The sequence below is a fragment of the Pantherophis guttatus genome, chromosome 1, assembly GCF_059756535.1.
Source record: "Pantherophis guttatus breed Tessera chromosome 1, ASM5975653v1, whole genome shotgun sequence".
NCBI lineage: Eukaryota > Metazoa > Chordata > Lepidosauria > Squamata > Colubridae > Pantherophis > Pantherophis guttatus.
In genome coordinates this window covers 322,438,288-322,463,669 of record NC_142063.1, presented here as the reverse complement: position 1 = coordinate 322,463,669, position 25,382 = coordinate 322,438,288, and the positions used below count along the sequence as shown (strand labels likewise).

Genomic DNA, 25,382 nt, shown 5'->3' with positions numbered 1-25,382 from the left:
AAAAGAAAAAAGATGAGGAGGAGCCAGTGCATGCAAGTAGAACAGGCTGAGCAAAGCCTTGCATTTTTCTTTAATCTGCAGTAGATCAATTTAACCTAGTAACATGTCCGCAAGAAAGAAAAAAAAAGCTTGCTGCCAAATGGCAAAATCCAGAAACTGCCATTCACAGCTCTGCACTTGTCTGCACTCTGTAAAGAGCCATCTGTGCATTGAATAAGTGAAATCTTTGAATCTCTGTAGACCAGCCAACAATCTAATTCAGTGAGATATAGATTTCCTACAAAAAAGGATCAGTAGCTCCTTAGCAAAAACATTTTAATTTTTTTGCAAATCCCAAATCAGAGATTTGACTGTATTGAAACCATATTGAGCAATGATCCTGTTTGGGATCTTCTGATTGACTACTGAATCGATTTACATTCCATTTTTCATAGAAAATACATTACTGTAGTGTATAAATTCATCATCTGAAAATTAGTATAAAATAAACCTGTCTTTTAAAACCATGATTTGAGGATTGAATGTTCCAAATTACATATTCCCAAAATGTATTATGTATACCAGTAGTGCTCGATTTATGACATTTGAACCCCAAATTTATATTGCTAAGCGAGACAGTTGTTAAATGAGTTTTGTCCCGTTTTGTAACCTTTCTTACTACAGTTGTTAAGTGCTTAAATAGCTTAAACAGTTGTTAAATGGTCATACGTCACTTTTTTCAATGCCATTGCAACTAAACAAATGATTATAAGCCGAGGACTATCTATAAATGCTAGAGTAGATGAGACTTCTCTTGATTCTAACAGGGTCCTTCTAAAACATTCAAAGGAATTTCCAGAAAAGCAACAGCAACACAACTGACCAGGGCTGATGAAAAGCAGTTGCACAGGTGGCTGTTCCTTTGTTTAACTGAAGTTAGGTCAGAATAACTAATACAATGTAAACATGACTCCATGGGTGAAAAGGTCCTTCTTGGGACTTCACGCTTATTGGAAATACTATGCTCCATCCAATCTCTAGGCATGCCAGCATTCCACTTGTAAATGAAGCTATTCAATGCACTTTCTCAAACACCAAATCAAATGTCCAATCCCTCGCAGTGCCTGCATTGTTCTCCATACTTATAGCTAATATTCAACACAGTGCATGGATAGTGAAAAACACATGAAATGATATATATGATGTATATTCTCAGAAGTATATTCTCCTTCTTTCAATTTTCCTGGGAAGCCAAATTATGGCTCAACCTGTGCATAAAGCAGTGATTTTGTTTGTTTGTTTGTTTGGGACCTTGCAACCTGTGCAAATGGCTGTGATTTTATATATATATATATATATATATATATTTAGGAGTTTGCCAGGGGGCAAAAATGAAAATATTATATAACTTTAAGAAGGCCTCAACTCTGTCCATTTTTCATTAATCTCTCTGTCCTCCTCACATGTTATTTAAGATCCTATTGGGGTGCATCTTAATCAGAAAATATTTAAAATCAAAACAAGTTAATCTCAACCTAATAGTGAACTGATCATGAAGTAATGGAGATTTGTAGCTATCATCCACATCTAACTAAAAAATATACATTGACTGACTTTAAACACAGCAATATTGCAAAATTGTCTCATGGCAAACTGCTTGTAATACTAATGCAGAATGCAATATACATTGATGGTGCTACCTAAATACAACATAATATTCAATATTAACCACCTCAAAAAACAATCACAAGGCTAAATAATTTAGTATTTTTTAGAAGCCAGAAATAAATTCAGTATGTATAAACTCTGAGTGACCTAAGAAAATCCCATATAGTTACTGGCATTTTAGGATTTCTTACTTAAAGATGTAAACAACTGGGAGATATTCTCTAATTTACAGTCCACATTCCTAGAATTTCCAAGATAACATGCTATTGAGCCACCTTCCTCAAATAACCACTTTCCACATCTGTTTGAATGAATTGAATGAATGTAGACACTTGGAAATTGGATACTAAATGTTGTTTTGTTTTCATGATTATGCATAGAGATGAGGCTAGTTAAAGAATAAAGACAAAGACAAGCAGTCCAGAGATTTTGATTATATATGCAGTATATTGCTTCAGGACAATAGTTGAGAGGGGAAGACTTTACCTATAATCTATCACTTTATCCAACTGAAATATGCATGGTAAATGCCAACTTCCTAGATCAAAGTTACAGAACTGACTGTTGTATGTTTGGTTGGATGATTGATTTGGTTGTTTCAACCGCTTTGATTCTGTATGTTAATTTTCTTAACATCCTCCTGCCATACATTTTACAGTATTTATTTTTAAACTTCACATATTTTTCAAAAAATAATTCCAAAGTGGATTTTAGCTATTTGTCTGGTTCAGGCTGTAAAGGAAATCAGCTTAAAGAAAGGGCTCAACTTCATTCCTTAGCATTATAAGACTACAAAAGACTCCTGTTTGAAGTTGCTAGCGCAGAGACCACTGAAGCAGAAGGCCTAATAGTTTGATTTAGAGGTTATTGCAAGACTAGGAGAAAACTCAAGAATATCAGGCTCCATCTCCCAAGAAAGACATACTGAGTTACTTCAAAGCAGTTTCCTTTACTTGTAGTCCTTAATTTAAAACCATTTGTTGACAATATATCTTTTCTTGACTACTATTCAATGAATTATAGTCATAACTTAAAATTTGAATATATGTGAGTACTAGCTGGATCCCTGTGCTTCGCTATGAAACTATGTGATCGAGCTTGATAAATTGACACTTACAACTTGAATCCTTCCCTATCCTATCCCCTTCTCTCCCTCAGGCTTTCTAGCCCCTTCTCTCCATAAGAGAGTCTCTGTGGTGCAGTGGACTGAAGTGCTGTTAAGTGCTAGCACTTAGCTGCCAGCTGCCTGCAACTAGTGCAAGTTCAAATCTCACCAGGCTCAAGGTTGACTCGGCCTTCCATCCTTTCTAAGGTAGGTAAAATGAGGTCCTGGATTGTGGGGGCAATAAGCCAACTTTGTATAGAACCACATGCTTAGGGGGGGCGAAAGCCCTAATAAGCAAGTATATACAAAAAAGTATGCAGGCTATTGCTATAATGCATTGTAAGCTGCCCTGAGTCTATGGAGAAGGCTGGCATATAAATTGGACTAACAAATACATAAATAAATAAGAAGCCTGTCCTATGCTATCCCATTCTCTCCAGAGTTATTTTCAAGTTGGGAGGGGGAGTAGAACGTCTAACTAATTAGCATCAGAGCTTGTTACAATAATATAGGAAATACTAATGCTCTGATGGTCATTTCGAAAAATCCTTTCTTAGTGAGCACCTAGAAGCCAAGAGGAATATACATAGCAAATTTCAAGTTTGTAGGCTTTACAGTTCTGGAGATTTCATGATTAATGCATGAGTGGTTTTCGCTTTTATATATAGAGATACAGACAATTATGCAGAGTAAGGAAGATACAGTGAACTAAGAAGGTTGTTGGGAGATACAAGTATGCAAGCTTGTGTACCAAAAGATCTAGTTTTGGCATATCCTGTTTTTCCTCCTGAATGAACTATTCAATCTTTTCAGGCGTTTTCAACTTCCGGTCTGGAGCCGCGGTGCCACAGTCGGGGAAATAGCAGGCTCTAATGAGCCCGTGAAAACCCTGACTGACAAACCACTGTCCGATCAGTCTTCGGACCGACCGCCATCTTGCAGGGATGGGGGGGTGAAGAGGAGTACCTCGGTGTGCCAAGAGGAACAGGCAAGTTCCTTGGAGGCGAGAGGGAATCCTTGAAGTCGGCGTTGGGGGTAGGCAGCCATGGCGGCTGCCACAAAGCCGCAGCAGAGATCATGCAGGAGAGAAGAAGAAAAAAGAGCGAGTATCTCGAAGCCGGGTGAGTGATACCAACCCAGGCAAAACAACATGATTATTTGGATTTTCTTTAAAAAAATAAAACCCCAAACTTTAAATAGCGGCTACAGATCTGTGGGGCTTGAAGATTAAAAGGGGAAAAAATGGAAATAAAGACCCAAGACAGACCTTGCTTTAGTAAATTTGGCTTGGAACAATTAGCTTTTAACAACTTAGAAAAGTGACTTTTCTTTTATTTGGAGTGGATTGGAGAAATGTATCTCTGGGAGTTTACATCTTTGAAAGTTAATGAAGCTAATGAAGAAAGAAAGACGGATGGCTACATAATTGCCATGGAGTCTGCGGTGACAAAGCAGGAGAGTGGATTGAAGTGATTTCCCTTTCCGTTTGGAAAAGAAACATTTTAAATGGCTTTTTACCTTGGATTACTTTGAAAATAACATTAGATCTATGGAATTTGGAGATCCCTAATCTGTCCTGGATGATTTTAAGAAGAAAGAAGGAATATTTTGGACATTTGACAATGGAAATTAACAAGTTTAGCAAAAAAAATTAGGTGTGGCGTAGGATCAAAAGACAGGAAGTTGATGCATCACACATGGAACAGACATTATAAAGCATTAAAGAGGCATACAGAATTTTTTAATTTGAACAGATGAACTTCAAAATGGAACATTTATGGACAGATAAAGGAAGAGAAGGAAGAAATAAAGTAGATAAATTTAAATGTAATTAAATTGAAATGTAAAGTTTAAAAGCCTAAAGGTATATATGATTTTTGGATAAAAACAAGAGGGTTTTTGGAGTAATAAAAATAGAAAATAAGAGATGGCAACTAAATAGAGGATGATATATAGGTGGTTATAAACAATAAAGAAGAATATATATTAATGTGAAATAACTTTAAGAAAATTTACTGCTTGATGTAATATGTTTTAATTTTAATTTGCAAACAAATGCTAGATTGGTGATTACGCTTGACTAAGGTTTTATTGAACAAACTATAAGATACACAGATTTTAGCAACAAATTGTGATTTAATTTAATATATGCTGGAAATGATAATTATTATGAAATATATTGAAAATTAATTTGAAAGAGCATGCTGGGAAACTGACACAAAATAGATAATCATATTGTAAGAGAAAATTAAAATAAGAGGGATGGATACCAACTAGATAAGAGCTTGAGACTCAGAGGAAATACGTTGGAAACTAGTTCAAATGCTGGAAATCAGCCAAACATTTATAGGAGAGTTGGAGGAGACTATGCTGGAAATCAGCCAAACAAGAGTGGGAACCCTGGAGGGGACTATTCTGGAAATCAGCCAAACATAATATGCTGGAAATCAGCCAATAAAATGCTGCAAATTAGCCAAGCAAATAGGAGGAGAGTTGGAGATTATGCTGGAAATCAGTCAAACGATGGAGGGAGTTTAGGAGGAGACTATACTGGAAATCAGCCAAACATAATATGCTGGAAATCAGCCAATAATGGTGGTAGACGTGGAGGAGACTATACTGGAAATTAGCCAAAAATAGTTGGTGCTCTGGAGGAGACTATGCTGGGAATCAGCCAAACATAATATGCTGGAAAACAGCCAAACAATAGAGGGAGGTATGGAAGAAAATATGCTGGAAATTAGTTTAAATAAAACATGTTTTTGTGATAAACCTGTGTAACATGAAAAGTGTAATAGATGATAAGTGGGATAAAATCAAAGATAAATTGATAAAGTTTAAGATATTAAGATTCGAGGAAAAGAGTCAAGAGATTAAGAATTAGATAGAATTTTGTTTTATAAAGTGTAATAAAAATGGACTTGTACTCAATTTGAAATTAAGATTTGTGGTGATAAAATTGTAAGGTAAATAATTAGAATAAGAAGTTAGAATATTGTCAAAAATTATTTTGATATTGATAATAAAAGATACAAGGTGAAGAAGAACAAGATATAATCAGGATTGATATACAGATATAAAAATGAGCTAAAGTTAATTTGAAATTAAAATTGTATTGATATAATGGATTTGTTTAGATGAAGATGCTAAATTTGTTCTTTTATGTTTTGAATTTTTATCTATAAAAGATGTAATGGGAAATTGTGAATGGAGTTTGTTAAAGAAATGTAAGCGTGGTAACCAACTATGACTGGATCGAGACTCTGTTCTTGAAAGTTATATTTTATGTTTATGTTTGAAAAAAATAAAAAAATATTTACAAAAAAAAATATTTCCAGGTGTTTTCAATTATTACTGAAAATGGGCAGAGAGTCATTTAAAGATTTTCAAACCTGTGGCTGATTTCAGGAATCTACTTTAATAAGCACAAAAATCATGAACTGGTTAGTCCTGGGGGGCAAAACCAGGAATTTTTAGAGAGAGATTGCTGTAAGTGTTGCTTTTTTTTTTTTTAACGTGTGGTAGGAAATGCAGTAAGGCTAAGCAGTGTTATTGCCACTCCTGGAAACACACTCCTGGAGAATGATTTAGATAAAGCACTTCTTGCTGGTTCCTGAGAATAGTGAGTATACCCTGTGTGTGGCACTTATTTTTATGACATATTGTAGACAATTCAAAAATTTGACCATAGGTTTTTTTAGCATTTGGTTTGAGAGGTACCCTTTTCAAAATCCCTGGATATATTAGCAATTTCACAATTTACTCAATCATCTGCTCAGTTTTATCATGTAGATCAAAGTTTTTGCCCCTTACAGTACATTAGTACATCCAGTCATATTACTATTTCTGTGATTTAAAATAAAAACATGGCATTTTTATTGTGATCCAAGACTATAAAATAAGCATAGTTTAATTATTGGAAGGCTTCCTTCCAAATTCAGTAAAACTGGAAAGGAATGCCTCTTTTGTTGACCGCCTGTTTTTACTCAAGTTTTAAGTCATCTCATTTCTATTTACTGTAACGTATTACTCATATATTTTATTTCTTTGGCTATTTCACAAAACATAAAAATAAGGAAAGAAATCCAACTTAACAGCAAAACAAATTTAAGTTGGTATGATTAAGTTCTTTATATTTAACATTTAAAATTAAAGGTTTCAAACATATTTCATCAGGCTTTTCAACTGCAGGTATGCATCATGGTAAACCATACCATAGTTGTGTGGAAGATTACAATAATGCTTATTCATAGCTAAGCACATTGTTCTATGTTTATTCAGCAAATCAGGGCCTCTGGCTTATTCAGTGAAAGAAACCAGAAACAACCTTCACTTGTTCCACTTGAAGCACACAATTTGCTAAACTGTGAATGAAGAGGTGTTTGTGTTGTATCTAAAAGGTGCTTGTGTTTTAATTGTATAATTAAAACAATACAATATATAGGTGTGTGTGCAGCATCTGAGAAAATTGCCATGAATAAAACCAAAAACAGATGCCATGGCAGACAGCCAGGTTTTTAAAGTTTTTAAGAGGGGCATCTCCAAAGGAAGGATGTTCAAAAGAGCAGGAGAGAAAGGAAATTGTCTGGTCCCTGCCAGCTGACATTCCTTGGTTGACAGACCCTGAAGTGTGTCCAACTTGCTGGACTGGATTGTCTGCTGGGTGTGCAGAATATTCCTCCTAGCAACCCTAAAGTCTGAGGAGGGACCAGGGCGTGCATAAGAGCACCAGCGTGCCTACCGTCCCTGTCCTAATGTTACCTCTATTTGTATCTATTTAATGTATTCAATTCATGTATATACTTATATATATATTACCTAATCTGTTCTTGACAAATCAATCAATCAAAATAAACAGGGCTATTGGGCGATTGTCCACAGACCCACAGATGCAATAAGGGTGTAGAAATAGTTATGTTTCACCACTCTTACTGCCATAAAGTAGACTCCAATAGTGTCTCTAGCTTCTGTTCAATAGTCTTTTGCCAGTGGTGGTTTAGGCATCTCTTAGTCCTTTTAAATTCCCTCAATTCTACCACGGGAACCATGAGCAAGGAGAAGACATTTCCACAGCCCGGTTGCAAACACCTCACGGCTCACTTGTTGGGGACCCCTGCCCTAAAAATTTGGGGTAATTTTTTGAATTTCTCCTTGAAGTACTGTTTCCCCCAAAAAGAAGACCTGGCCTTCTTTGGGGGGGGGGGCTGAAATAAGCACTCGGGATTATTTTTGGGGAGGTCTCATTTTTTGACTTGCAGGAGGTGGCGAATGCAGGGGCCGACGGGAGTGGGAGCACTGCTATCGCCGGCCCCGTCCTCTGTCCAACTGGCATGACAAGACCCGAGCTCCAGTGTCCTTGCGGCCACAACAGGCCAAGCTTTCAGTGCGCCCCAGCCTCCACCCTCGCTGCCTGCTGGTCCTGCTGCTGCTGGGACACTGGAGCTCGGGTCTTGTTGCGCCAGTGGAGCCACTCTTGGAAGGATGCTGCGAGGCTCATTGTGCCAATGGAGCCGCTTGTGCCAGGACACCGTGAAGCTCGTCGTGCCGGTGCAGCTGCTCATGGCATGACGCTGTGGGACGCCTGGCTGCGGCAGTCCTAAGGTAAGCAGGTGTGGGGCGTGTGGGGCACCTCCAACCCCCACCATTTTTGCAAGCATAGCTCCACCTATTAGGCAAAGAGAATTTTCTCACATGATTTCCTGAGCGCTCACATTATTCCCTTAAGCTCAAGAGTAACTCAAGTAATTCAGATCCCTCATTAAGCTACAAAATTAATATCACAAATCTACAATTTCTGAAAAATGATAATTGTGCAACATACACAATCATGTGGTTGGAACATAAATATCTCTTGGCAGTTCCATAAAGGAAGGTTCAGCAGAGTAAGAATTAATATCTTCTCCAAGTCAAGTATTGGCGATTTCAAGAGCACACCCATTTTTTTTTCCAAGTAATTTAGAGATGGAATTGCTACTGGCTTCTTCTAAAATTGTCATGGAAAAGATCTGTGTAATAGCTGAGTGTAGACACTGACTAGATGGTACATAATCAATCTCGTAGGATATTTTTAAAATTGTTCAATATAGTTTATACCCCCAGTATTTCCAAAAGTACTAATCAAACTTGACTCCACATAGCTTCCCAATTCAGATAGTCAGAAAATGCTGCCACCTGCTGAGACAGGTTTTAGCAGTTCAACTTTTATTAGAGAAAGGAAATGTGAGCTATTGGCTGCATTCATGCATTGTGCTAATTCATGCATTTAGCTGGTTTTAGCAGTGTATTTTGAATGTGAACCCAGACACTGTCATGAAATTACAGTTTATAATTATCATGCTGTGCTGGCCCTGCCAATAATAAACCCAGATTAAACAAATGAAAGTTCAGTATAATGTACATATAAAATCATTAAATTTCACATGCAGCAAGATGCAGAAAAGGATAAATATGGTCCAAAGAGAAGAATTATAATGCAAAAGGGTTGTTCTGCACACTCCTTCAGATTAAGGCCAAGATTAAAATGAAAAAATCTGATATTCCATGAGAATTTTAGGGAGCAGTACAAGTAGTCCTTATTTAATGACTGCAGTTGAGCCTGTGATTTCCATCAGAAGTCATTGCAATCATTAAATGAGTCACCATGTAACTTGACTTGATTTCACAACCATTTTTAGGATGGTCATAAAATAATCCACCATGGTCATTAAACTAATTGTGTGCCCATTAACTGAATCACCTGTAGTTAAGCAAATTCATTCTCCTGAATGGCCTTTTTGCCAGAAACACAATTTGAAAGTCACAAATTGTTGTCATGTGACTATGGGATGCTACAACCAGTCATAAATGGAAGCTAGCTGTCAAGTTTCCAAAATGCAATCACGTGATCACGGGGTGTTGGTGTGCAGGAGTCGTAACTTTGAAGCTAAATTTTAATAACTTTTCTCGTGCTGTCATAACTTCAATGGTTATTGAATTTATGGTTATTAAATTTATACACTTAATGGTTATTAAACGTCTGTTTTCCAAAGGCCAGATAAAGAACAATGGATAGAAACTGAACAAGGAGAGATTCAACTTAGAAATAAGAAGAAATTTTCTGACAGTGAGAACAATCAACCAGTGGAACAGCTTGCCTTCAGAAGTTATGGGTGCTTCATCACTGGAAGCTTTCAAGAAGAGACTGCACAATCACTTGTCAGCAATGGTATAGGGCACTGGTGGTGAACCTTTTACTCACCGAGTGCCGAACAGGTACACGCTTCACGCGCTTGCGTGCTATCCATGCTAATGCGCGACTCTTCCATGCACTGTGCGTACAACCGCACCATCTGCACATGCATATCGCTTTTGCGCACCCCCATGCACTGCGTGCGCATCCACACCATCTGTGCATGCATGTGGCTTTCACGCAGCTCCCCAGTGTGCTGTGTGCACAATCGCACCATCTGTGCATGCATGCAGTTTTTGCACGAGAGCTCCGAAGACCAGCTGGGTCCCCTGAATTGGTCTCATGCACACCGGAGGCCCGAATAACAGCTGTGGTGCGCATGCATGCGCAGCTGCAGGTGAGTTGGGTGACAGCTCGCATGCCTGGAAAGATGGCTCTGTGTGCCACCTCAGGCACGCGTGCCATAGGTTCACCATCATGGGTATAGGGTCTCCTGTTTGAGCAGGGGGTTGGACTAGATGACCTTACAGGTTCTTTCCAACTCTTGTTATTCTGTATTCTGTAAACAACTGGTAGTTAAGAGGGCTAGCCATCCAAGTAGAAAACCCAGCAAGTTTACACAATGATGATAAAACACAAGCAGCAGCAATTTCCCAAATCTTTCCCTTCAATACAATTTGAGGAAGGTGGGCCATTAATTTTGTAGGGAGAAGTTCCTTTTCAGAGAAGGAAAAGAAAGGATTTTATATGTTGAGGAAACCTCAAAATCTGCAAAAGTAAAAAGAAGTGCAGCTCTTCATACATATACATAAAGAAAACAAAAAACAAAAACAAACTCAAAGGGCAGTCTCAATGGATCACTTGGTATTTTTCTGCTTTCTGTGTTTCTATGTGGTAGTAGTCAAAGACAATCTATTGAAAAGACTTAGCTTTGTGATTGAACTCTACATGACATGGCTAAAAAGCAATAAGCAAAGTCACCAGTAGAGTTAAAGTATTCCCACTGTCATAGTTTATCTTGGGAATTTGCAAGAAGCAGAGATTACGGTACCTGGCAACTAGCTACTGGATCCTACTTCCCTTTTGTCCCTATATTCTAGGAAGAAGACTCAGTTTATAATTCATGGATATCATAAGAGTCGAAATTATATCATTTTTTCTCATGCCCATATTCCATTCTCACAGTTTCCAAAAGATAATAGAGAAAATATTACACAGCCATACAGTGAAAGCACATCTGTGTGCAAAGGGATTTATTCACAAGCTTAAAGCCTCAAAAGCAGCTTCTTGGCAAGCATAATGGGCAAAACACAGAATTAAAAAATAAATAAATGCAGGCATGCCACAGATGTATCTTTACTAACTCTGAGTCACGGCTCTGAAATGATCCAGGGGGATGGGCAGGTGGAGACACCCCAAATACCGTCTTGTGCCATAATACACCCCCCACCCCCCAAATTTTCAGCCAGAAAAAGGCCTCCTTTATTCCAAACAGCGGCCCTTGGTCCAAGGTGGACTACAATTCCCATCAGCCTCGCTCCTCTCACCCTTCGAGTTAGCGGCAATGGGAATTGTAGGCTAATTCATCCGGCGAGTGGAGGAAAGACCAGTACTGACTGGGCACGGCTGCTTCCCGCATGTAAAAGAAGCTGCTGCTGCTGCTGAGCCGCGGCTGAGCTATCCAAGCATCGCGTGTCTCCCTTGAGAGATACCTCCCGTCGCCTTCCAGCAGCTCAGGGCGTCTCCTTTCCCCGCAACCCCAGCAGCTCTTTCCCTCCTTCGGGAAAAGCCCGAGGAAGCCCATCGTCTCACCTTGTAGTTATCGAAGCCGGCGAGCTGCTCGGGGCTCACGTAGTCATAACCGGCCATGGTTAGCAGCGACATCAGATGGATCCGCTATGCAGAAAAGGGGGCCCAGTCCGTCTCGCCTACCTTTCCCACGCGAGGCTACACAGGGAGCAGGAGCGCCGCCCGCATAAGAGACACACTGTACGCTCGTTCTGCCCGGCTTCGAGAATAACAGGGGAAGAGGAGGAACTCCCCCCACCCCCACCCCGCTCCAACCCCTCGCCGGATTCCGTACTTCGCTGCTCCTCCTCCCGCGTAGCAGCTCCAGATCAGCCCATCCGTGACGTCACCGAATGTCTCTTTCCCCCTCCCCCTCCCTCTCTCTCCCCTCCCCGGCGTGCCGCCATCTCGGATGAAGCTGAGGAGCTGGGATTGGTTGTGGCGCTGGCTGTGTGTCAGGCAGGGGTCATTCCCCTTCCAGCCGCCTTCTGCGCTTCTTTTTGAAAAGTAGCCTGCTTTCGCTGTACCGCTGGGATTTGAAAATTGTATTTATTGGGCGGTTTATATCATAAAATCATAGGTTTGGAAGGCACCTTCAAAGTATTGTCTTTATTCCTCGAATGTATTTGCAACTGAATACATTCCTGACTTTTTCTACCCCTTCCCCGTTTCCTCGTTCACTTCCTGATAAGCGCAGTCTTTCCCACCTGTTCTGCCTAGATTCCTCAAAACATCTAATTGGTCCACCGAACACTATTATATGCGGATTTGTTGATAGGCTAATAAGAGCATGTAGGAAGTTAGCACCCATCCCTTTCCTAGAAGAATGAAATATTTTAGGAAATATTAAAAAGGCAGAATATTATGTTTCCCTGTATGAGAAATGGAGAAGCATGTTTTAAAGACAAAGTAGCTCCCACCTTCCTTCCCCCACCCTTTGTCAGTGGGCCAGAGGCAGAAACTCAGTCTTTGTCAATGGACCATCATCTGCAACACAATAGGACCCATTTAGCAACAGAAACTCACCACATGGCATCTGGGAAGATTACATCAGCCAGCAAGGCTAGCTAAGACCCCCTACCCCCTGGGAGTCTGACAACCAATCAGAATATTCTTTCTGGGCCCCGGGAAGTTCAAAGCCAGAGAGGACATAATACCTGGGGACTCACAGCATATCGCCACTTTTCTGTTCAGGAACTCAAACCATGTGATCCTGTCCACCATTAAACCATCTTTCCAAGCAGTCTCCATGTTTCTAGTGTCTTTTTCCCCACTTGGAGCTGAACCCAGAAGGATATTTCTTCCTACAAGCATGAGACCCAATTTTTGCGTTTTTGCTCTACAGTACAGTAATTGAACCCACTTCAGGTTTTTTTTTAATGGGAATCCTTCATTTCCTATAATTATAGTATCCGCATGGTGTTTGTGGGAGTTTGTGTCTGCATGATCCTAATAGGCTGACTGAACGTTGGAAATGTACACTATAATTAACTAATGTTTCTTTTACTGAAAAGACAATTTTATAATGAACTGTTAACTGCACAAGTTGGCTTCATAAAATCTGCTATTGTATCAGTTGACTTGTGACTCAGTGTATTATCCTGTGACTTGAGCCCAAAACTGCATAGATGGTAGGATTAAATATTGTGGGTAGAAATGAACATGTTTGTGTTGCTAGACAAAATGTCTAACAATCTAATTCTGCTTCTACTGGTCCAGTATTCTTCAACATCTTAATAAATGATTTGGGGGGGGGGATGTTAGAAGAGGAATTTATCAAATTTGCAGACAATACCAAGCTGGTGGGAATAGTCAACACAAGATAGGCTCAAGGTACAGAAGCATTTAGATAGACTTGAATACTGGGCCCTATTGAACAAAATTCAATTCACCAATGAGAAAGGTAAGGTCTTACATTTAGGCAAGAAAAATAAAATGCACAGGTATAGAATAGATAGTACCTGGCTCAATGGTAGTGACAGAGGGATCTAGGTGTCCTGGTGGACAATCACTTAAATGTGAGCCAGAAGTGTGCTGCAGCTGCCAAAAAAGCCAATGTTGTCTTAGGCTGCATCAATAGAGGAATAGTGTCAAAATCAGTGAAGTGCCAAAGCACTGCTTTATACAGCACTGGTAAGACCACACTTGGAATATTGTGTCCAGTTTAGTGGTGCTATTCAGCCGGTTCTATCTAGTTTGGGCAAACCGGTAGCAGCTGCGGGAGGCTCCGCCCACCCACCTGGATGTCATCATATCCCGTTTTTGATGCTCTGCGCATGTGCGCACTCCCATTTGCGAACTGGTAGTGAGGGTAAGTGAATACCACCCCTGGTCCAGTTCTGGTCACCACAGTGCAAAAAAGATGTTGAAACTTTAAAAAGAATGAAGAGCCTCAAAGATAAGAGATCTGGTTGCTAAACCATACAATGAATAGTTGTGGGAACTAGATATGTCTAACAAAAAGAAGGACCAGGAGTGACATGATAGCAATTTTCCAATACTTGAAGGACTGTCACAGAGAAGAGTGGGTCAACCTATTCTCCAAAGCACCTCAGAGCAGGACAAGAAGTAATGTGTGGAAAATTATTAAAGAGAGATCCAATCTAGAATTAAGGAGAAATTTTCTGGCAGTGAGAACAATCAGTGGAATGACTTGCTTCCAGAACTGGGTGCTCCAACACTAAACTTTTTCAAGAAGAGGTTAGATAGCTATTTGACCGAAATGGTATAGGGCAGGGGTGTTAAACTGGTGGCCGGCAGACAGGATCATCACTCCCTGGCCATGCCCACTCACCAACATCAGATTCAACCTATTACTACTTCAGGTGGTCAGAATTAATACACTTATGATAGTATACTTTCAAACATTCTGACTGCCAGATTTAACTGGATCTACTGAATGATTTGCTAATTCAAACTAGACACTAAGAATGTAAATCATTTATTACAGTGGACATACAATACAGCTATGTATGACATTGACTCTCCATCACCCCTGAGGATTTCATGGATGTGGTTTGACATAGAATAACAGAGTTGGAAAGGACCTTGGAGGTCTTCTAGTCCAACCCCCTGGCCAGGCAGGAAACTCTACATCACTTCAGACAAATGGTTATCCAACATCTTCTTAAAAATTTGCAGTGTTGGGGCATTCACAACTTCTGCAGGCAAGTTGTTCCACTGATTAATAGTTCTAACTGTCAGGAAATATCTCCTTAGTTCTAAAGTGCTTCTCTCTTTGATTAGTTTCCACCCATTGCTTCTTGTTCTACCCTCAGGTGCTTTGAAGAATAGTGGTAGTGTTTGATGCTCCTTCCGTGTTTTTTTAGACTTCCCATTCCAGCCAATAACCTTGGCACTGGGGTGGGGGTGTCTCATGCAAATATTAACCCGTCTTTCTCCCCTTAGCCTTTTCAAATTGGTACTGCCATTTACTATTTTATATGTCGCCCATCTCACCAATAAAGCTATTTAGCTCGGTTGTAGTGAGTAAACCAGCCCAAAATCATGAGATTTGTTTTCCTATTCCTGGTGCTTTCTTGATCCGTCTCCGTTAGCAACCTGTAACTGTTCTAGGATAATAAAAAAAAATCTATTTTTTAATTTTTATTATTTATTATCTATTTCTGCTTGTTATTTGTTATAAACTCTGTTATCCTGGGATAGCTCATTAAGAGAAGTTTAGATATTATGAGACAGAGGTATAAATTAATTATTGTTATTGAACCAGATAATAGAATTGGCTTTGGTAGTAAGGGGTGGAGAAATGTATCCCGTTTTTAATTTTTAAATTTCATAATGATACTGGAGGCTCAGAAAAGAACAGATTATTTGCTTTCTGAAAGTTGAACTATCAAAGGAAAGCTATTTTAAAATGTCTGATTTATTTGGCAGGTAAAAAAATGCCCAAAGTGCTTCACATAGGGACTGAGGCCTAATTGGTACTGCCATTTATTATTTTATATGCCGCCCATCTCACCAATAAAGCTATTTAGCTCGGTTGTAGTGAGTAAACCAGCTCAAAATCATAATGAGATTTGTTTTCCTAGTCCTGGTCCTTTCTTGATCCGTCTCCGTTAGCAACCCGTAACTGTTCTAGGATAATAATAATAAAAAAAAATCTAGGACAGTAATCTTCCGGCCCATCAGTCCACTCCATCTGCTGCTGAAATCCAGCTTCTCGTTCCGCCGGTGACTCCTTTTCCGAGAACGCGCCGGCTGCCCCCAAGAGAAGAGAATCTAGCCACGCCTCGAATTCGCCCGCTGCGTGTCCCGTACCTCCAATTGGTCCGTTCCGCTTTGCCCCGCCCCCGCTTAACGTTCTGTTTACGCAAGCGCCAGCAGAGATTCAAACGGTGGCGGAAACTGCCGCAGTGGTTGAGGGTGAATTGTATGGGTGAGTGTCTTCTCGTTAACGGTGGCGCGTCTTCTCCCGTGAGATTTTTTTTTTTTATCCCTGTCTCTTACCCTGCGTTGTCTGCCGTGAAAGCCTGGGCTTCTGCACGCGCTCAATTGGATGCTCCTTTTTGGGAAGAGGGAGACTCTGACTCTTAACGGTCTAAGACAGTGTTTCTCAATCTTGGTAGCTTGAAGATGGGTGGACTTCAACTCCCAGAATCCCCCAGCCAGCGCTGCTGGCTGGGGGATTCTGGGAGTTGAAGTCCACCCATCTTCAAGCTTCCAAGGTTGAGAAGCACTGGTCTAAGACGAGGGAGCATCTCGCTTAACCGCTGCTTTCTCCAATCTGCAGACCCTTAAGTTATTAAGTTATTTGATATATTTTATACTGTTTCTTACTATTAATGCAGAACTAATTTTACTTCGAGGCTCCCTAAGCAAACTTCAGCAGGCGAGTGACAGACATCTGCTTTAATCCGCATTTGTGCATTGAGCAGGTTTCCAGTTCTTTGAATTACATTTGAAAAATTTCCCCACTTTTTCCTGCAGAGACATCCTTAGCCATGGCTGCGGAAGCTGCTTTCAAGACTCCTAGTAAACTAGACGGAACAAGGAGGAGATCCGGTGAGGCTGTTCTTAGTGAAGATAATGGGGGAAACTTGAGAGCCTTTGGTTAATTTAACTTTATAAATTGATCGATTTCTAGTTATAAGCGATCAAACGTATTAGGAAAAGTTGGGTAAAAATCTTTTAGATTCAGAGCAAGATTTTTGTGTTGGAAAAATATGGCAGTACATGACTTAAAGGTGAATGTAGCTCTTGGCACACAATATTTCCCTTTGCATAAGTGAAGTGCTGAAACTGATTTGTACTGGGGGAAAATCTATGGCACAAAATGTCTGCAAGAAAGTGGTAACTTAGTTCCCACCAGCAACACATATGGCTGTTGGCAGAGGAGGATGCAATGAATGTTTATTCTAAAACATGAGAGTGATGGATTTGGGGAGGGAATAAATTTGTAAACTTTCTCTAAATACTCTTAAATGCTTCTTATTCAAATGTAGCAGTTAAAAGGTTTTAGTATAATTTATTTTTAAATATAAATGTTTTCATATTTGGGAGAGAATAACTTTTTTATGTATATGATCATGTTTCCATAGCCACCATTTTATGAATCACTCTGCTTCATGATAGTGAATTTGAAGAGTCCAAATTGCCTGATATATAGTTGAAATTGAAATAGGTTTCTTAAAAAACAAAACAAAACAAAGCTATAGGACAGATCCTTCAGCGCATCCCTAAAGAGAGAGAAAAGCACTATGACATCTCAACATATAAAAAATTCAAAGAGTTTTCATCAGATTGTGCAAGAAACACTTGATAAAGTCATATCTTGGTTACTGAGTTAGACAAACCTTTCTTGCAATTATAATAAAAATTATGTCATATACCATAAACAGCATGTGTTTTTCAATATAGGACAAAGTACTTCTTCATCTACACTATCTATTCCAGCTTCTCCCTTCATGCGAAAACTGGGATATGGAACTGGTGTCAATGTTTATCTTATGAAACGGTATGTTATCTTAATTGGTGTATTCCAACATATTGAGATTTCTAAAACATCACCACATAGGTCATTTAGCAAAGTTGGAAAAAATGAGTGATTTAATTCAGAGCCTACTAATTGGTTGTTACAAGCATAGTAAATCTGGATTTATCTGAAGCGTCAAATTGTCTTCTGCATCTCTGATATGATAGTCTGAGTTATTCCTGCTTTCTGCTTGTTATTTGTTATAAACTCTTATCCTGGGATAGCTCATTAAGAGAAGTTTAGATATTATGAGACAGAGGTATAAATTAATTATTGTTATTGAACCAGATAATAGAATTGGCTTTGGTAGTAATGGGTGGAGAAATGTATCCTGTTTTTAATTTTTAAATTTCATAATGATACTGGGGGCTCAGAAAAGAACAGATGATTTGCTTTCTGAAAGTTGAACTATCAAAGGAAAGCTATTTTAAAATGTCTGATTTATTTGGCAGGTAAAAAATGCCAAAGTGCTTCACATAGGGACTGAGACCTAATTCTCAGCAATGGTTGCTGATTGCTGTCTGAACTATGCTAAAATAATGGAAATGGTATTTCATATACAGCACTCTTAGCAGCTTAGTTTATTTAAACCCACATTTTTACCTAAAGTCCTTTTTTTCTAGGTCTCCCAGAGGGATGTCTTGCTCTCCCTGGGCTGTGAAAAAAATAAATACCAAATGTAATTCCAGCCAGCAAAGTATTTATCAAAAGAGACTGAATGAAGAAGCTAGTATTCTACAAAACCTTCATCACCCAAACATTGTGGGTAAGATTAAGTGGGGAAAGTGGAAGATACTTATTCATATTTGTGAGCCTTTTTAGTTGATGTTTCCATGGCTCCAGCTCGCTAAATATAGAGAAATGTCCTCAAGTAGACATAAGCAAACTGTACTGATGTAAATGACAAGTCCTACTACGAATGAAGGCAAATATACATGTCCCAGAATAATGTTGCAGGATCAATCTGGGCCAGTCACCAGGATTAGAGGTTTAGTCTTCTGAGCTTTCAGACTTTGGAACAAGCACCACATAAATACTACTTATAGACTAACCCAAAACACACATTCCAGTAGAGAGAAGTTCCCTGAGGATGGGTTCCAGCACGAGTCCAAAAACTTGGAAGACTAAACCTCTGGTCCTGGTGACCAATCCAGATTGGATCATCCTATTGTTTGATTAGCCTTTCTTAGGTACCATGGGAGCTTTTTTGAAGCTCCTTCAGCATTATTTAAGAATAAATACTTAGACTGAAAAATATTTGGAGAATTATAAAAAGTATCCTGGCCCAATTTAAAGTTTGAATTACCCTGGGAATAATATAATAAATGGAAGGTTGCCCCTGGGGACACTGACAAATGCTAAGTATGTGTTTTGAAGGGTTTCGTGCATTTGCTGAAGCCAAGGATGGAAGTATGTGTCTTGCTATGGAATATGGTGGGGAGAAGTCCCTGAATGACTTGATTGAAGAAAGAAATGAAAAACACAAGAAACCTTTTCCAGCTGCCACCATTCTCAAAGTTGCATTGCACATGGCAAGAGGCTTGAAGGTAGGCTGAATAAATTGAATATGACACTTAAATGTGAACCTTCAAGGGCTGATCAAAACCAAAACAGTAAAGCTTACAATACCCTTCTCTTTTGATTTTCAGTATCTTCACAATGACAAGAAATTGCTTCATGGTGACATAAAATCTTCTAATGTTGTCATTAAAGGTGACTTTGAATCAATAAAGATTTGTGATGTGGGTGTCTCCTTGCCTCTAGATGAAAATATGATGGGTATGTTGAATATTTAGTGTTCCTTTATTTTCTTTCACTGAAAATCAGCTTCAGTTCTTATATCTGTGTACTGTGTACTATATTGGGAAATTTGCTATGATGGTCATCAGTCAACCTTCTTGCCACACTGCTGAATCCTCAAAGGAATTATGTTGTTAGAGTCAGAGCTGCTTTTGTGATCTGTTTTACAATGGACAATAAACAATTTGGCCACCCTCATTTGGAAATAAACCAGAGCTGCTGTGCCCATTTCATGTATATTTCTTATACCTGAAGGGAAAGCAAAATACTTGAGTTTATCTATGTGTGAAATCTATATATATAAAAGTGAAAACCATTCACACCATAATCACGAAATCTCCAGAACCGTAAAGCCTACATACTTGAAATTTGCCATGTATGTTCCTCTTGGCTTCTAGGTGCTCACTAAGAAAGGATTTTTCAAAATGACCATCAGAGTATTAATACTTCCTATATTATGATTAACACGTTCTGATGCTAAGTTCTACTCCCCCTCCCCATCTGAAAAGAAATCTGTTCCAAATGCAAAACACAAGCAGAGGAGAGGAGTTTCACTTTCAGTTTTACTTTCACAGCAGCAACCAGGGGATAGAATACGGGAGGCCTCTGTGTGGCAAGGCTGAGGGAGAGAAGGGGAGAGGAGAGGCCAATCGTAACTACTCATTAATTTTCAAGCTGTGTCGATTTATCAAGCCCGATCAGATAGTTTCGTAGTGAAGCATGGGTATCCAGCTGATATAGAAATATTTTTGAATATTGATTCTCTGAGGTTTCTCAAGTTCTTAAACTAGAAAAGCAAAAAATGGACTCAAAACAATGCAGTTCTTTCAGGACAAGAATGTAAAATAAATATTCTATGTAAATTGAGGAACTGGGATTGTAATATTTCTCTTGTTTCCCAGTGCCAAAATCCCTTTTCTTGGCTGCTACCAACTGCTGGGGCACATAGATCTTTACAGGAAGCAGGAAGAGAAATTCTCATTCTAGTGTTCTAATTTACTTGTCATGTGGAAAAGGAATGCAATAGAATGTGGCTGTACAAGATTCCTTTGGAAGTATTTGGATGGATATGAAAACCTGTACAGTACTGGGAATAGAGTTGTACATGCTACAGAATTTCCTCCAATCACTTGCTTGTGCATTGGGCAGTTTTATAAATTAGTTGGATAAATAAATTAGAACTCTTGCTCATCACGGTTGTGACTATCAAGATTTTACCAAATTGCTTGCCTTTAAGGAATTTTAGAAATGAAAGGATTCAGATTCTTTTCATAATGATTACTATGACATTAACTGCTCTTGACTTTCTTTTCCTTGGTTTTTACAGCTGTTTATCTTTGCTTCTTGAGAGAATTTCACTAAACCCTGAATTTGATTTGTAACTATAATTTGTTTTTGTTTAGTGAGTGATCCAGAAGCTGAGTACATTGGCACTGAGCCCTGGAAACCCAAAGAAGCTCTAGAAAAAGATGGTATTATCACTGACAAAGCTGACATCTTTTCATTTGGTCTGACTTTGTGGGAGATGATGACACTTTCCATACCTCACCTGAATCTGCTTGGAGAGGATGATGATGGTGCGTCTAAATATTCTTGATTTGGCAAGTGGGATGGTGGGGTAACTTAATTTTATTTTTTATTTTAGTCTCAGGTCTGCATTCACATAGCAATGACATCATTGGAATAGGTGAAATGCATAAGTTGTGGGATGCAGAATGTGTTACATTTAGCAGAACCTTCTTTTTATATCCATATAAAAGTGGCCAATTTGACCTTCAGGGAAAAACGAAATGGGACAACAGAGCTACCTGCTCAAATTGCTCAATCAGTGAATTTGCTGAAGTTAGCTGCTGAACCAAATCTTGGGGTGATTTCAGGCATTGGACCTAGGCCAAATATGTTAGAAGTATAATCCAGCATTGAATTTTTTAAAAAGAATGTAAGGAAATGTGGAAATGATACTGTAGTCTTCCAAAATATTTTAAGTTTCATTTACTACAATTTATAGTCTGCCTTTCTGTCAACTTGGCAATCAAGAATAATAACAACAAAAATAATATAAACGTGTAAATGGCTATGGAGATTCTCAGTCATCCAGGTCATGGTTGTCCCTTTCCAAGAGGCAACTAGACTTTCTTGTTTTTATTTGAAGACATTTCACTTCTCATCCGAGAAGCTTCTTCAGCTCTGACTGGATGGTGGGGAATAGAAGGATTTATATTCTTTGCAATCAGGTTGTTATCACTCTTCAAATGCAGATGGACTGCTTGTCCCATTGGGACAAGAGTCAGCAGTTTACCTCTCTTAAACCAGTGGTCTTCTCTGCCCAGAATGTGGACTTTGCTGTCTTCAAAAAAATGACCCTTATACTTTCAGATGCAGATGGACTGCTTGTCCCATTAGGACAAGATTCAGCACTCCATCTGCATTTGAAAGCACAAAGATCACTTTTTTGAAGACAGCAAAGTCCACATTCTAGGCAGAGAAGACTACTGGCTTAAAAGAGGGGTCAAACAGGCCATCTACGGTATTTTAAAATCGAACAGCCTTCTCAACAGAAGGGAGGAATATGACACCTATCTCCACCACTTATCTCTTGTTTACAACAAGAGTCCTTTCAGCAGTCCCAAGATGGTTTCGCATCCATTTGTATTCTGATTCAAGTGACCCTGAGGGTATAGATAAATCCTCAAGTGGCTTCAATTAATCCCAGCTAACAACCATCTTCAGAGTAATAATGACCAGATGCAAAAAATATAAATTCTTTTATTCCCCATCATTCAGTCAGAACTAAAGAAACTTCTTGGATTAGAAATTTTCAAGAAAAAAACCCTAAGAAATTCCAGTTGCCATTTGAAAAGCACCTTTGGGACTTGACTAAAAAGGGAAGTTCTCTTAGAAACTGAATGTAATTGGAAGGAACATGGGGAAATACCCAGTTCTGTGTCCATGACAACTACTTTAGTAAGTGAAAGCATCTTTAAGAGGACCTTGTTCTTAATGTCCAGAAAGATTCCTATTAAAATCAGATTTGCACTTATTGCCTTTTTTTGATAAAAGCTCAAGATTATCCATCTGAATTTCATTTTACTTACACAAGAATCCTGTAAGATTAATGAGAGCAGGTGGCTGTCACAAGTAGGAGGGCCTTTGCACAGCTTTGTCTTTGTGCCAACTAGCACTCATTTCTGGATCAGCAGGATGTACTTAGTCACTTATTCCCCAGTTATCTCAAGATTGGACTACTACAATGTGCTCTGCATGGGGCTGCTCTTGAAGAGCATACAGAAGCTTCAAACGGTACAGAATGCATTGGCACAGAAAGCTCATAGAACAGTGCATGTTTTACCTCTGCTCTACAAGCCACACTGGTTGTCAGTTTGCCTCCAGGTCTGATTCATGGCGCTAATTTTAAATTTTAAAACTCTTCATGACATGGGGCCAGGCTATCTGAAGGACCACCTTTCCCCACATACATCAGCTTGCCCCATCAGATTTTGCAAAGAAGGCATGGCATAGATACCATCAACCAGGGATCCACATTTGGTGGGTCCCAGGAGATGCCCGCCTTATGGAACATCCTTCCTCCTAAAATTAGATTGACTGCATCCCTTTTGAAATTTTGTAAGGCCCTCAAGACTTGGTTATGTGACTAGGTGTGGGGCTTCCACAGAACTGGAAACTTGGCGAGATTGGCTCCATTGTTGAGGGGGCCATTTTTAAATTTCCCCTCCACTTGACTGAATTTGGGATTGTTAGAATATTACATTTTCATATATTTATATTCAATTTTTATCTATTGTGCGCCGCCCAGAGTTGCCTTTAATGAAATGGGCAACTATATACCATATTTTTCGGAGCATAAGAGGCACTTTTTTCCCCTAAAAGAGGGTGGAAATGTTGGTGCATTTTATACACGGAATACAGCCATTTTTGGCCTCCTGAAGCCCCGCCCTGCTCATCCCATTTTTGTGAAAAACAGGGTGCGCAGAGGGTTTGGGAGGCCTGCAGAGTGCTCCTTGGGGCTGGGGAGGGCAAAAAAAAAAAAAATTTTTTTTTTTACTTACCTCTTCGAAATCTTAGTGCGTCTTATTGTCTGAAAAATACGGTAAATTTAATTTAGGAGAGCTCTCTGATCAAGAGGAGACCCAAACACCACTCACCAGGAAATCAGCAATCAGTACTGTTTCTGGGCTAGTTTGAATGTTGAATATAATTATTTTCTCTTAGCAATTTGTGATGGCTTCTTGAAAATGGCTTTTGACCCATTTCTCATGTAATTCTAGATGCTTCTTTTGATGAAGATGACTTTGATGATGATGCCTATTATGCAGTGCTTGGAACCCGGCCACCCCTCAATATGGAAGAGTTGGGCCCTTCATATCAAAGAGCTGTTGAGCTTTTCTCCTTGTGTACTATGGAAGATCCAAGACACCGTCCTGCAGCAGCACAAATTTTGGATGTTTTGGAGTCGGAAGAGTTCATACATTAGCCAACCCAAATTGACTCCGGCACCATATGGCAGCTTCTCCGTACTCTTCTAGAAATGTTTGTAGTTTTGTTACATGAGAATATTCAATACTTAGTTTCGAGTTCAAATGTATTTAAGATTAAGTGGCTGTTTTAAACTATTTAAAATTGCCAGATTATTTTTTTTAGGTCACATAAATTATTTCAAACAGTACCTTTTGTTTTCTTATTGATAAGCTGCTTTGAGAACATGTAGATAAGGATGACTAATTTAGTATTAATATAAATGATTTGGTTGGAAGTGATCAAGTCCTCCAACTTCTGTTGTGTTCTAGGTAAATTACATCAACTGAATGTTACTCAGACCTAGTATTCATAGCATGAGAATTTGCTGTTCATTCAGAAAATGGCTACACATAATGTAAAGGTCAAATGTTTTTTTCCCCAAATGCTCAGCAATAAATTACTGCTTTTGAGCGATGTTATCTATTGCCCAAATTACTGAAAACTTTTTAAAGTGATCCTAACCATTTGCAGCAGTTTTGGTCTGTTGAGCGGAATGAGGAATATGCTTAGGGTTATTTTCTAAGGTCTACATTTCTTGTGGTATTTCAGGGGCTGCAATCCAACAATTATTTGGATTGCATTTCAGATTTGCTGGCACAGCAGAACAAAACTTGGAATGCTTTTGTTAATCCGGGTCTCAAACTGAATTCAGAAGAATCGGGAATGATTTCACAGGGCAAGTAAGATAGTGCTGGTGTCCTGCTCCTAATAATATATTCCTAGTGCCTTTCATTCCCTTTCTTTTGACTTTTCTTAGCTGCCACCAAGGCCCTTAAATTTTTTCTTTTACCTCCCACACCAGTTCACTTATGCCTGGAACAGTGTTTTGGTCTGTATCCAGAACAAAACTGTTTCATTTCATCCTATATATGAACCAAAGCATCCAAAATACACGTTTTTGTTTATGTGCAAACCGTACGATGCTGTAATACATAGCTGAGTCAATCCTTATATAAATCCAAATTCTGTGTGAAGGGCAAAACCAGACTTTATTGGAATTACTGAGAAATTAAGGTAGAGATAAATTCTTGGACTAATGGAAGGTCTTGCCTTTTGTAGTTACAGCATACAGATTCAGAAATGTTTATATCTTTGAAATGTAGCTGTCAGGGTTCCAACAGATGCCCTAATTTGCAAGAACAGTTGCTATATATATAGGAACTCAAGTTTCCTTAGTGTAATGGGAATTGCATTGTCTACATTGACAGCATCAGTTAATAAAGAGTTCATTTTAACTTGTTTCCCAAATAAAGAATTGCACTGACGTTAGATCAAAAACTCTGATTGAGTGCAGTGCTTTGAAAGAAGGGCTGTATCAGGGGTGAAATGCTCCCGGTTCGGACCGG

At 39.0% G+C, this 25,382-nt stretch overlaps 2 protein-coding genes across 2 annotated transcripts in view; one reads left to right on the top strand and one right to left on the bottom strand.

Annotated features, from left to right (window-relative positions):
- Nucleotides 1-12,039, bottom strand: part of SELENOI (selenoprotein I) — a 52,647-nt gene extending 40,608 nt beyond the window's left edge. Inside the window, exon 1 of the mRNA XM_034421196.2 lies at nt 11,733-12,039. Within this exon, the coding sequence (XP_034277087.1) occupies nt 11,733-11,804 (72 nt within the window). The 5' untranslated portion in view covers nt 11,805-12,039. The remainder of the gene's footprint in view (nt 1-11,732) is intronic.
- Nucleotides 12,040-16,005: 3,966 nt separating this feature from the next.
- On the top strand, nt 16,006-24,455 carry PBK (PDZ binding kinase). Its single transcript, XM_034421198.3, has 8 exons — nt 16,006-16,104; nt 16,656-16,730; nt 17,586-17,682; nt 18,324-18,466; nt 19,078-19,247; nt 19,350-19,479; nt 20,904-21,077; nt 23,787-24,455. Exons 1-8 carry the CDS (start codon nt 16,101-16,103, stop codon nt 23,990-23,992), a joined length of 999 nt encoding a protein of 332 aa, XP_034277089.1. The 5' UTR covers nt 16,006-16,100; the 3' UTR covers nt 23,993-24,455.
- Nucleotides 24,456-25,382: the final 927 nt, after the last annotated feature.